Raw genomic sequence first — 13,667 nt, forward strand, 5'->3', positions numbered from 1 at the left:
TTTATGGATTTTATTTATAGTCATTTATATTTTTATTTTGTTTACTTGCTTTGAGTTTGTTCTTGTTTTACATGAATAAATAAAAGGGAGAGTTCTCTGAAAAGGCTTACCAGTTCAGTCACCACCACTTCCTGCTTCATGTTCTCCACCTGCACCTTTCCTGGACAGTCACACTCTGTTGATTCGGGGGACACTTGTTAACCAAGAGCTATAAAGCTTCTTTGAAACTGTACCCATTGTTATCACCCATATTCGTGAGCGGCCCTATAACCCTGCACTCAGCCCCTGTGGGAGTGATGACCTCCATGATGTGCTTGATACCTGCTGCCCAATCAGACAGAAATGCTGGTTCTGGGGCCAGCCTCAGCAGTGAGACTTTTGTTCATGGAATAATGGTGATTTGTAAGAGCAATGGGTTCATTACCAAACATAGATATCCATTAAAATGTTCCAATTAGTGTTCTAACACATACAAAAAGAAAAGCAAAAGAGATGGGCATTACCAGGGGTTACAGGTGTCGCATGCTGCCTCCAACATCTCCCCAGTTTCCTTCTTGCATAGAGGATGCTGGCTTCCCTGTGCACGGTCTTAAGTTTGCTGTTTACTTCTCATGGTGAAGCAAGATGTCTAATAAATTGTTTTGTTTTAGGCATGTAGCTGTGTTGGTGGAAACTATAAAGAAGGGAATGCATGATGCTGATGCTGAGGCAAGAGTGGAAGCAAGAAAGTAAGAAGGGTTTTTTTTTTTAAATTCATGTCTAAACATTTGGTATGCAAATAGGATTCAAGTGCAATAAATATCATTTGTGCTTCTGGTGTTATACATAATAGGTAATTATAGCATACTAAGAGAGACTGCCCCTTTAATATTTTCTTTCATTTCTACTTTTGTAGATATGCATTATCTATGCATTCTTTTTCTGTGATTCACATTGAAAAACATGCACTGCATGGCTAACAAAATCAGATCCACTGGTTCTGCAAACAGGCCTGTTTTTCCCAATAATGTATAAACTGACCACATGGCAAAGCTATTATGAACAAAAGAATCTCATAAACAATCCTTGTGGATATCTGAAAATTGAACTGGTTTGCTGCACCCGTGGACACTAAATGACCTCTTCTACTTGTAGTAGTTTTATTGGTAATCTGTGGTGATTTTATTGGCCTGTCAACTATCCTATCCACCCTAACACATAAACCATTTTATTTCTCTAATGTAGCTTCATATCCCAGTTGATTTGGGTTAGACATAACAAATTATATGAATCTTTCTTTGTGCTTTCTCACATGAAATCTGCTCACTCAAAAACATTTTTATAGTGTTTCTTACTGCAGCAGTGTAACATCTTCTGTTTCCTTTCATATACTCTGTATGTGGAGGGCCTATATTTGCATAGTGTTGTTGACCTACAATCTGCTACCAGGATATGGGCATTCTCACAACGTTTTTCAAAGCTTAGCTGAGATTATACTTAGCTTTGATCTCAGTTACTGCAACAAAATATTTAAGAGCAGAGACAATAGTGAAATATGAATATTTTTTAATGTTGTAAATTTATTAAGATAAACACAGCAAGTCTGTCAATCAGCAGATGCATTAAGAAAAATAAATGTTTTCTGGGGGTGGAGAGAAGGTGTAGGAGGGGCACTAGAGAATTGGTTGCTGGATCTGATCTCAAAGGAACAAGGGAAAAATAACAAGTGCTGAAAGTGTAATTGCTTCCTCTTCCAAATACTTGTCCTAACAGATAATTGTTTATGACCACTAGTAAATCTGGCAACGGGAATGTGATATCTGATGTGTAAACATTGAGACTACTAAGTGGCACTGATAATAGCTGAGGAGGAGGATAAGAAAGTTGTTTAATTTACCCACTCCAAACAAAAATGGAGAACCCGTCAACAATGTACAAAAATCTAATGTAATAAACGTATATTAAACTTACATGCTTATATCAAATGTATCATAGAACTATGCCAAACGGCCCTAATCAAGGCCCAGCTTCAAAAGGCACAAATATTATATTCGCATACCATTGAAGGTGAAAATTGTCCCCAGACGGTGAAGCGTATTGCTTTGTTATATATATGTATCTATAATTTCCAAGAGTTAAAAAGTTAAATCAAGTGAAAAAACAGAACATCTGTTTAGATATTTTTTGTGACAGTGAACACGTTCAACACTGTAATGCAGGCTTGGCCTCTGAGGCAGGCATTACAGTGTGCCAAAATAATAGTGTTGATCATGAGCTGTTTTGATCTTCCTTTTGTGGACCTCTTTGCTTCTTTTTGACTCATTTTTGTACCCTGAACTGCTTTGGCAGTTATTCTTCCACAAATAAGTACAGCTTTGTATATAAATTGAAATAACAGGCATTTTGGTTTTCATTTATTTTAACTTTTACTTTTTTGCATATGGACTCATGAAAGTTGTATAAGATATATTATATATATATATATATATAAGCAATACCCATCACAGTTTGGGGACAGTTTTCACCTTCTGTGGTATATGATTATAACTTTTTGTACATTTTGAAGCTGGGTCTTGTTTGGGCTGCTTAGCATGATTGTATAATACCACTTTTGATAAATGCATATTCAGCACACTTGATTTTTGAAAGTTTCATCTCTACAATTGGAGGTTCTGCTCCATTTTAGTGTAGTGCATTGAAAATATAGTGAGAACCTTGTTGTTGCTTTTTTTATTTAGACGTCATTTTCTTGCTCAGTGTGGTGGCCATGTTAACACCACATGATATCAGAAGTGGAGGTTAGTTGCATCATCTGTGCAACTTTACTACTTCACCAAGAGACTAGGGGTGAGACAGGAGAAGTCTACCGTGCCTCTTGGAACTCCTGCTGCTACTTCTGCCAGTGCATAAAACAGCACCAGGCCTCAGCCAAAATAGCCTACAGCTGAGGTGGTTTAGCCTACAGCTGAGGTGGTTTGAATCTTTTGGGGTGAATCGTGTTTTGCTATTAACATTGGCAGCCTTGGCTACCCCACTCTGCCCTGCTTTCAAGTTGCACCCCTGGCAAAACTAGACTTCCAGCACATAGAAGCCTGGCCCCTTTGAATAAAGGGATTTTGCAGTTGCCCAGACCTCTATCCTGGATAAATAACCAAAACAGGGACAAGTAGACCTTCTTTGTACACCATGAGTCCTCCAGAGAGACCATTCTCTCTGGAGGACTCTCTGCTGACCAGATGAATAATGGTATGGTAAAGTTGCACTTAGTCACCATGTTTTACCAATAATATCTTTGAACTAGCCTGTTTTTATTCATGCAAACAGAAGCCAAGGAGTCTGTATGTAACTTCTTCACAGCTCTGTATGTTCTAATCCAACACTGAATACAATCTGTTGACAGAATAACTCATTGGGGACTGGATGATAGTAGGAATTAGAGATGGTCATCTGTTAAAAATTCTTTAAAAAAAAAAAAAAAAAAAAGCACGCTTAAGATAGACTGCCAAAGCTATAGTCCTCCAGGCTTCTTAGAATAAAGAATCAACAGGCCTTTTATAGAACTGATTTTAAAATAGGATGTTGGAATAGTGGCTGACTGTCAATATGGCAGAATAATTTCTGACAAATTGTAGGTCTAGCTGGTTTACTGATAGCATTTACATTTGCTTAAATATGGTATTGTTTCTTGGTGAGAATTGTCATTCCTCTCATTTGGGAAAGGGAATGTGGTACTATTTGTTTGAACATCATGGCCACTAGATGGCACTGGTAATAGCTGGGGAGGAGGAGAATAAAATAGTTTAAATTAACAGCTCGAAGTGGTATCCATGTCCCTAATATCACAATAAAAGTGAATTTCCTGGTGTCGATTAGAATCAAAAGGTACAAACAGAGAATGCTTGACAGAAAGGAAATCGAAGCCTCCCTTTTTAACATGGTCATGAAGGAGTTGCAATTCGTAATGGTACTAATGATAGAGAATCATGGTACAGCTAAAGAAATTAAAATGGAGTTGACTTTCCTTAAGGTTAAAGTCTTTCTTTTTCAAAAGAGAGTGGATGAATTGGAAGAAAGGACTTTCTTATTAGAAAATACTGATATACTGTTATAGTGCAAAGCCAAAATAATTGCTGAATTGAAAAAAGATGTCCAGCGAGTAGAGTTGGAGCAACAATTTGAGAAGACAAGATGATCCAGTGAAATTTATGGACAGTTTTCTGCTAGAGCTTTTGTAAATTTAGAGGTCCATATTCAAGCATAGCAAAATTAGCTGGATAAACTTGTCTGGTTAACTTTGGAGGTACAGTGGCTTGCAAAATTATCTGACCCCCTAAAAAATCAGTAGATTCATCTGGATTACAAATGATATTTACACAGATTTTTCCAGACAGTATGTTCATTGCAAACTAGTATGCTCTTAAAGTAAATTTTCAAAGTCACAATTCATAACTTTTCTGCAAAATAAAATAAACTGGGAAATACTGTTTGTGTAAGTATTCAACCCCTTCAGACTACTACTTTTGTAGAGCTGCAATAACAGCTTTAAGTCTATTGGAGTAAGTTTCTACTAGCTTTGTACGCTGTTTGGAAGTGATTTTTGCCCATTTTTCCTGGCAGATTTGCTCCAGGTTGTTCAGATTGGTTGGATGACACTTATGGACTGCAATTTTTAAATAGAGCCACGGATTCTCAATTGGATTGAGATCTGGTCTTTGATTTGAGCATTTAGAACATTCACCTTTTGGTTGTTCAACCACTCCTGCATTGCTTTGGCCTTGTGCTTGTAATAATTGTCTCCCAAGTTTTAGGGGTCCATTTTCAGCCATTGTGTGGCTTAGCTAGTTAACTAGTCACACTGCTGAATATACCCGTCTATCTTAAAATTAGCCAGTTATGTCTAGCGTTATGACCAGAGTTAGCTGCATAGGTTAAGTGGCTAAATCCAAATATCGGAGTTATCCACATACAGTTGTGCTCATAAGTTTACATATCCCTGGCAGAATTTGTGAGATGTGTAGCATTTTAAGAAAACATAAGTGATCAGACAGAACACGTCTGTTATTTTTAATGTTTCAAATTAAGCTATTATGCATCACAGAATAGCACAATCATTAAACAAACCTTAGCAATAAAGGAAATAATAAAATGGTCCTGTTCAAAATTGTACATACCCTTAGTTCTTAATATTGTGTTTTGCCCACTTTTGCATCAATGATTGCTTGCAGTTTTTTGTTATAATTGTGAATGAGGCCCTTTATTTTCTCATGTGGTAAAGCTGCTCATTCCTCTTGGCAAAAAACTTCTAGACCCTGCAAATTATTTGGTTGTCTAGCATGAACTGCATGTTTCAGTTCTTCCTAAAATGACCCAATGATATTGACGTCAGGAGACTGTGATGGCCACTCCAGAACCTTCATGTTTTTCTGCTTCATCTGCTGAAGGGTCGACTTGGCCTTATTTTTTGGCTCATTTACATGTTGTAAAGTCCAAGTGCACCCCATGCACAGCTTCTTGGCTGTTGAATGAAAATTCTCGTCCAATACCTTCTGATAAGATGCTGCATTCATCCTGCTATCAATTTCGACTAAATTCCCTGTGCTTCTGTAACTCCCCCTCCCCCCCCAAAAAAAAAACACAAAACAGCAGAGATATACCTCCATGCTTCACAATAGGGATGGTGTTGATTCCAGACAATAAAGTTCAATTTTGGTGTCATCACTCCAAATTATTTTGTTCCAGAAATTTTGAGGCTTCTCTAGGTGCTGCTTGGCGTATTGTAAGCAGGCTGATTTGTGGTTTTGATGCAGCAATGGCTTTTTTTCTGGCAACTCGACCATGCAGCCCATTTTTGTTCAAGTATCTCATTATGCATGCTGAAACACCCACACCAATTTGTTTCAGATAAGCCTGTATTTCATTAGAAGTTGTTTGTGGGTTTTCTTTGCATACCAATAAATTTTCCTGGCAGTTGTATCTGAAATCTTTCTTAGTCTGGTATGGTGTTTTTCACTTTTTGATCAGAATTTGAATAGTACTGGCTGGTATTTTCAAATTTTTGGATATCTTTTTATATCCTTTTCTTGATTTATAAAGTTGAACTACTTTTGCTTGCAGATCCTTTGACTGTTGTTTTGCTTTCCCCAAGCTTCAGTAATCACCAGAGTCAGTGCAGCCCTGGATGAAATGCACAAGGGTTTCTCAAGAGCTAAGAAACTCATTGACTATTTATACTCAGACACTAATTACAATCAAATAAGGCACAGGTGTGGATGCATACCCTTTATTGCCATCTCAACCTGTGTGTGTCAACTTGTGTATGTTATCAGCCCAAATGTTCAAGGATTTGTAAACTTTTGAACAGGATCATATTATTATTTCCTTTATTGCTATGGTTTGTTCAATACTTGTGCTATTCTGTGATGTATAAAATAGTTAAATTTGAAACACATTAAAAATAACAGATATATTTTACAAATTATTCAAGAGTATGTAAACTTATGAGCACAACTGTAACTTATGCGGCTAACTCTGCTCAGCCCAAAAATGCCTTCCGCCCGCCCCCAGAATGCCCCCAATTTATGTGGCTAGAATATCGCCGGGTAGTCATTTAGATGGATAACTTTTCAGTTATCCATCTAAATGGCTTTGAATATTGACTTCTTAGTTTTTTTGCTCAGTTAGGTTTTCCTACAGTATCTCCCTGTATGCACCATCCATCTGTCTTTCAATTTTAATAAGATGTCCAGCCTCACTGAGGAAAAGCATCCCCACAACATGATGTTGCCACCCCTATACTTTACTGTTGGGATAGTGCTTGCAGAGGAATGGACAGCATTAGGTTTGCCCTGCACATAACATTTTGAATTTTGGCCCAAAAGCTCAATTTCTGTCTCATCTTATCACAAAACCCTCATCCCATATTTTAGTTGGGTCACTCTGATGCTTTGTGGCAAACTCCAGACGTGCTTTGATGTGATTTTTCTTCAGTAATGGCTTCTTTCTAGTCATTCGCCCATGCAGACCAGTTGTATATAGAGCTCTTGATATTGTTGACTGGTGCACCTCCATTCCAGTCCCAGCCACTGAACTCTGTAGCTCCTTCAAAGTGATTCTTGACCTTCCTGTTACTTCTTTCACAAGTCTCCTCCTTGTCCTGATGCTGAGTTTTGCAGGATGTCCTTGTCTAGGCAGTGTCTGGTTGGTATGATGCAGCTTCCATTTCCTTACAATTGATCCAATATTGCTTACTGGGATATCCAAGCACTTTGATATAATTTTGTAGCCTTTTCTTATATTGTGCATGTCTATAAGTTGTGTTTTGTTTTGTTTTAATTTTCTTATAATGATCTTTGGTCTTCATTGTCACAGCTTTTTTTCAGATTCACAGTCTGACCAATGGTACTGGAATTAGGTGACCTTTTTTAATGACTCACAGGTAGAGGCCAATTGTAAGCCAATAGTTAGGGCAGTATCTTTCATCTGTGTAAACTTGGAACTTCCACAGCACAAGGGTTGAATACTTATGCAAGCAGCATTTTTCAGTTTAATTTTATTTTACAAAAAATGCAGATAATTAATGAATTGTGACTGAAAATTTACCGTACTTTAAACAATTTGCAATTAAACATACTGTTTGGAACAATCTGTCTAAATCTCATTTGTAATCAGCACACTATTGTTATAGCTGATTATCTTAAAGTTAGCCAGCTAACTTTAGGACAGGTTTTTAGCCCGAGCAGATTTAGCCGGCTAACTCTGAATATGGAAGTTAGCCAGTTAACTTAGCCAGCTAACTCTACTGCTACCAGTTTCGCCCCAAAAGACCCCTGACTTATCCGGATAAATTCTAGCTGCCTAACTTATTAGCTGTCTAGAATTTAGCTGGATAAGTGCTCAAATATTCATTTAGCTGGATAATTTCTGAGCTAGCCAGCTAAATGTGTTTGAATATGGTCTTCTTTGCGAAAAACTTTGAGATTGAAAGAGTGTATGGCATGCCTTCCCATAAATGCAGCAGCAAAAAAAAACAAAACCCAACAACCCAAATACCATGGTGCAACATGACTTGAGATACTCTTAATTGTTGGAAATCCTGGAAAGATTGTACTGTAGAAACAAAAGAAAATGTTGATTTTTGAAGAACCTAATTTATTTATTTTATTTTATTTAGAGTTTTTATGTACCTGCATTCATGATACAATCACATGCTGGTTTACAATTAACAGGGGGGGGGGTGTGAAAACAGAACTTGCAACTGTAACAAGTGAAGAGAAAACAGTGAAGTTACAATAAACAGAGGTTAATCAAAACTGGGAAGAGAAAGAAAAGCCATAGGAAATTAACATAAAGAGGAGCAACTATTTACAATGTTCTGAAGTGACTGACTATGGTTGTTGATAAATTGAGATTTAGTTGGGGTCTGGGAAGGCATGTGAAGTCGCATAACAGAAAAGGAAATAGTTTATTGCAATGCAAGAGCAACTAAGGAATTTGAAACAAAATTTTGGATTATCAGCAAGGATGAAAATCATTCTGAGTAATAATTCCAAAATACTTTAGGATCCTGAAGGTTATATGATTCTTTTTTAAAACTAAATGGAGACTTAGTGATTTATATACGCAGAAGGAGAAAAACTGAGAATACTAGGGTCAGACAGTGAGTTTTATGTACTGTTTTCCTGGCTAAGACTTCCTGCTGATTGTTTTTTTTATTTGCATGTAATCTCAGTGAGTACCTGAGAAACTAAGGAAGCTTTATTGTGAGTTGGTTAATATGAGGTTTTATAGTATGAGTTTCAGGTTTGCAGGGAGATTTATTTGGGAACCTGAGTGAAGGTATGTGTGAGAGAAGGAGCCTCTCAGAAAGAGTGTATGTGTGCGAGAAAGAGAGGAAGTCTCTGTAAGAGACAGGATCCCTGTGTGAGGGAGGTGTGTGCAAGAAAGAGAGGGAGCTTGTATGAAAGGGGTGTGTGAAAGAGAAGGGAGTCTGTGTGACAGTTTGTGTGCGAGAAAGAGGGGAGAGCCTGTGTGAGGGAGGTGTGTGCGAGAAAGAGAGGGAGCCAGTGTTATGGAGGTATGTGTGAGAAGGAGTCTGTGTGAGGGAGGTGTGTATGAGAGAGAGACAGAGGAAGCCTGCGTGTGGGTACGAGAGAGAGCTTGTGTGAGGATGTGAGTGGGTGCGAGAGAGAAAGGAAGGGATCCTGTGTGAGAGGGGATGTTGGTTGAGAGAGAGAAGCCTGTGTGTGGATGCGAGGGGGAGAGGGAGAGGGAACTAACGTGAGCAGTTGTGTGGGTGAAAGGGCCAGAGGGAGCTTATGTGAGGGGGTGAGTGTGAGACAGATGGCCAGAGGGAGCCTGTGTGAAGTGCTGTGTAAGAGAGGAGTCAAACTCAAAGTGGAGTGTTGGGTTGGGGATAGGATGGAAGGAGTTGAACCTGAAAGAGGGAGGGAGAGATAGTGGAGGAGTTGAGGCCTCAGAGGGCAGACTGAAAAGGATCTGGCCACAGGAATAGGATGAGAGGGTGGAAAAGACCCTCTTACAGTGTACTTCTAGAGCAGGGGTGGGCACTTCCGGTCCTCGAGGGCCACAAACCATGAATATACATGAGAGAGATTTGCATGCACTCTGCCTCAGTTGTATGCAAATCTATGTCATGCATATTCATTAGGGATATCCTGAAAACCAGACTGGTTTGTGGCCCTCGAGGACCGGAAGTGCCCACCCCTGTTCTAGAGGAATGCTGTTCAAAATATTTAAAACTCTGCATCTTTGAGCAGTAACTTTTCTGTATTACATTATATACAGTAATTACTCAAAGACTGTGATATATAGTGTTATTTTGACCAATATAAAGTATGCAGACTTTTGCAGAATTTTACATTTTTGTGTACAAATTTTAAAATGTTAGGCGCAGAATTCCCCCAGAAGGAAGTTTTTTGCAGGAAGTTGTTGAATGTGGCCTTCCCAGATTTTCTGAAGGTTTTCTTATGCAAGATTTTCCATTTTATACAGATCTCTTAGCTCCTAGAATGACAGCATACATCCTTCTCCACTAAGTACAATAGAAATTTGCCTTATTTGTTTATTTAAAAATGTATAGACCGCCTATCAACATTTCTAGGCAGTTTATAATTGTACATTCATAAATTAAAAATAAAGCATAGCTATCATGTTCTTTTCTGTGCCCATGACCTAAAGACATTAGACCTGGTACAAACTCTAAATTACCCCAATGGAAAGAAAAGGAGTAAAGTGGAGAAGAGACGGCTGAGGGGGGATATGATAGAGGACTTTAAAATCATGAGAGGTCTTGAACAAGTAGATGTGGATCAGTTATTTACACTTTTGGATAATAGAAGGACTAGGAGGCAATCCATGAAGTTAGCAAAGTAGCACATTTAAGACAAACCGGAGAAATTTCTTTTTCACTCAACACACAATAAAGCTCTGGAATTTATTGCCAGAGGATGTGATTAGTGCAGTTAGGGGTAGATTTTAAAAGGTGCGCGCGGGAGTAGATTTGTGCGCGCAACCCAGCGCGAACAAATCTACTCCCGATTTTATAACATGCGTGCATGAGCGGCTTCAGAGGGAACTTTCCTTCCGCCCCCCCCCCCCTCCACCTTCCCCTCCCTTCCCCTATCTAACCCACCCCCCAACCCTAATTCCCCCCCCTCCCCCACCTTTATTTTACAAGTTACGGCTGCCCAAGGCAGGCGTAACTTGTGCGCACCGGCCGGCTGCCGGCGCGCCATGTTCCAGTCCAGGGGCTGGTCCGGAGGCCGCGGCCACGCCCCTGGGCCGGAACCACGCCCATGGCCCCCGCCACTGGAACGCCCCCGATGACGCGCCAGCCACGACACGCCTCCCCAGGAAAGCCCTGGGACTTACGCGCGTAACCTTTTGAAAATCTGCCCCTTAGTGTAGCGGAGTTTAAAAAAGGTTTGGATAAGTTCTTGGAGGAGAAGTCCATTAACTGCTATTAATCAAGTTGACTTAGGGAATGGCCTTTGCTATTACTGGCATCAGTAGCATGGGATAATCTTGAGTTTGGGTAACTGCCAGGTTCTTGTGGCCTAGTTTGGCCTCTGTTGAAAACAGGATGCTGAGCTTGGTCTGACCCAGCATGGCAATTTCTTATATAAATTTCTACACAAATTTCAAAGGAATCGCTAATACGCATTCCTGACTTTGAACTGGTAATTTACTAGTCTCTCCTTTGAGCACATATTGCAATTGTAAGAGGGTTTTTGGGTCCTCTCAATATTCATGTCAGTATAACACAAAGTTTCATAGAGACAGTCTCTTATTATTTTTGCTATACTGGGTCCTTTGTATATCCTTAAGTCTAAATATGCACACCCTAGAAAATAGTTCCTTCATAGAAATACAGATGATGGAATATAGTATTCTAGAGGTATAATTAGGAAGCTTTTGCAGCTGAAAAATATAAACTTAGAAGCTGTTAGGAAGACTGGAAACATAGATTGTGTCTCAGGTGCTATAACTGCAACTTTTTTTGATATATCATTGGAAAAACAATGTTATACGATAAGATAGAGTACCGCCATGTTCACTAAGGACAATTTTCAAAGCCATTTGAATAGGCAAACAAAGATTTGTATTTATAAATTCTTATAATTGCACTCCATCAGTGCAGCTAAAAGTAGAACAACATGCATACATTTAAAGGAGGTGGTCCCAGGGATGCATTGAGGTCAGGGGAGGAAAATAGCACATGCAAATTGCATTTTCATGTCTAGTCTTGTGACTTTTCATGCAAGAAAGACTCACACAAAAGGCAGGTGCAAATGTCCATGGGTGCTTTATATGTGAAATGAGTTGCAAAGCAAAAGTACACGCATACTTTTTCTTTGAAAAATTGGACAAAGTCCATGTTTAAACATTTCCCTAGACTTTGTGCCAAGGCGGACAATGCTCCTCCAATTGGAATTTGTGTCAAAAGAAAAATACAAGAAAATACTTATTTCTGTGATTTTGTTTCTGAGATAATTGTTTTCTTCACTTTGACATGCGAAAGATTGGAAGTGAAAGTGCAAAAGTTATCAAATACAAGCAGCAAGATTACCTGGTAACACCTCTCTCTAGACCTTTAACGTGTTTGAAAAATGTGAAAACAATATGACAACATACTTTAAGCTATTTAATTGGAAATCAGGGTGAGTCTTGCTTAGAGAGGGATAGGTGATATGACTTTTTTGTGCAAAGTTGAATGATCTGTATTTCCCCTTGAAGTCAGATGTGATCATATGATGCATAAGAGTAGCAGAGCCTTTTCAGTGGTTGGTCCTAAACTCTGGAATGACCTTCTGATACAAGTTAAGCCAAGAGAAGGTGAGAAAATCTAAAAAAAAAACAAAAAAAACTTAAGACTGATTTTTTGAGGTATTTCCAGAATAGGAAAGAATCTTATTGTGGATGAGTAGAAATTTAGGATTTTTAAAAGATTTTAATTGTTACATTCTGTGTTTGTCTATATATTGTTGTTTAGTCTGTTTTGAGTGCTCAACTTTTCTAGGTGGCTTTATTGTGTGCTTCCTAGAAAACCAGATGTTTGTAAGGGTGGAATATAAAATATTTTAAATACATATTTGTGCTCTGGTTCAAGGAGGACTGTGGATAGCAAAACTTTTCTTTAGTAAAACTTTTTCATATATTCATGTGTATGCATCATTACTTCTGGTTTGAGAAAGTACAACTTATGAATGGATGTGCAGGAGATGAGGGTGTCGCTGTATTTTTCAGTGGTGGTTGTTGTGCAGTCAGTTTCTGGTCATGTTTAAGATGTTGCATTAAGTGCCACCAAAGATGTGTGTTGCTGGTTAGATGTGAGTTCTGCTTCAATTTGAGATTTTTCTTTTCTTTTTTTTTTTTTTTTGTGATTCATTGCTCAAGCAGTCTTTTATTCTGGAGAAGGAGTCATACTGGTGTAAAATCTTTGCAGAGCTGCTTTTTTTCTATGTGTTGGGCTTTTCTTCATTTTTAACCTGAGAGGCTAGAATTCCTGGCACTTTAAAATTAATGTTCTTTTCCATTGAAGTATAGAAACAAAACTGATAAATTGCTAACCTATTTATGACATTGTATAAAACTACTTGGAAGCAGGAAGAAATATGAGATATTCTGAACAAATGCCCAATACTGTGGTGGTATCTTTAGTGACACAGATAATTGGGGGTTTAAAGAAAGACATGCCAAATATTTTATTTTGTTTTATAGGGCTTACTGGGGTCTCAGAAATCACTTCCCTGCAGAAACGGATGCACTGTACAACTCGCTTGAGCCATCTTATCAAAAGAGTTTGCAATCTTGCTTAAAGTCATCCGGGAGCGTGGCATCTCTTCCCCAGTCGGACAGGTCGTCGTCCAGCTCGCAGGAGAGCCTCAAGTAAGATTTGTTGAGTGATCATTATTGCACAAGAAACAAGTGTTTTCTGTTTACATGGTCTCTCTCTATTATTTAAAGGTCGCTTTGAAAATGTCATTACATTTTTGTGTGTGTAACCTGCCTTTTGACTTCCAGAATTCATCTGCTCACTTTTTTTTTAACCTGAAACAGTATCACAATAACATTTTCAGAAATACCATTTCTATCACTGCAGGAGGTCTTGTAACCTATGCTGTGAATCCCTGGGATCTATTCTTTAGCTTAGGGATTGACTACCCATC

General features: G+C 38.6%; 1 protein-coding gene across 20 annotated transcripts in view; it reads left to right on the top strand.

The window, feature by feature from the left end:
- Positions 1-13,667, top strand: part of CLASP2 (cytoplasmic linker associated protein 2) — a 963,528-nt gene that overhangs the window by 529,634 nt on the left and 420,227 nt on the right. For all 20 annotated transcript variants that reach the window (XM_029589622.1, XM_029589627.1, XM_029589623.1 and 17 more), the window contains 2 exons: positions 651-728; positions 13,219-13,386. In XM_029589622.1, coding sequence (XP_029445482.1) covers positions 651-728; positions 13,219-13,386 — 246 coding nt within the window. The remainder of the gene's footprint in view (positions 1-650; positions 729-13,218; positions 13,387-13,667) is intronic.

The sequence above is a fragment of the Rhinatrema bivittatum genome, chromosome 2, assembly GCF_901001135.1.
Source record: "Rhinatrema bivittatum chromosome 2, aRhiBiv1.1, whole genome shotgun sequence".
Taxonomy (NCBI): domain Eukaryota; kingdom Metazoa; phylum Chordata; class Amphibia; order Gymnophiona; family Rhinatrematidae; genus Rhinatrema; species Rhinatrema bivittatum.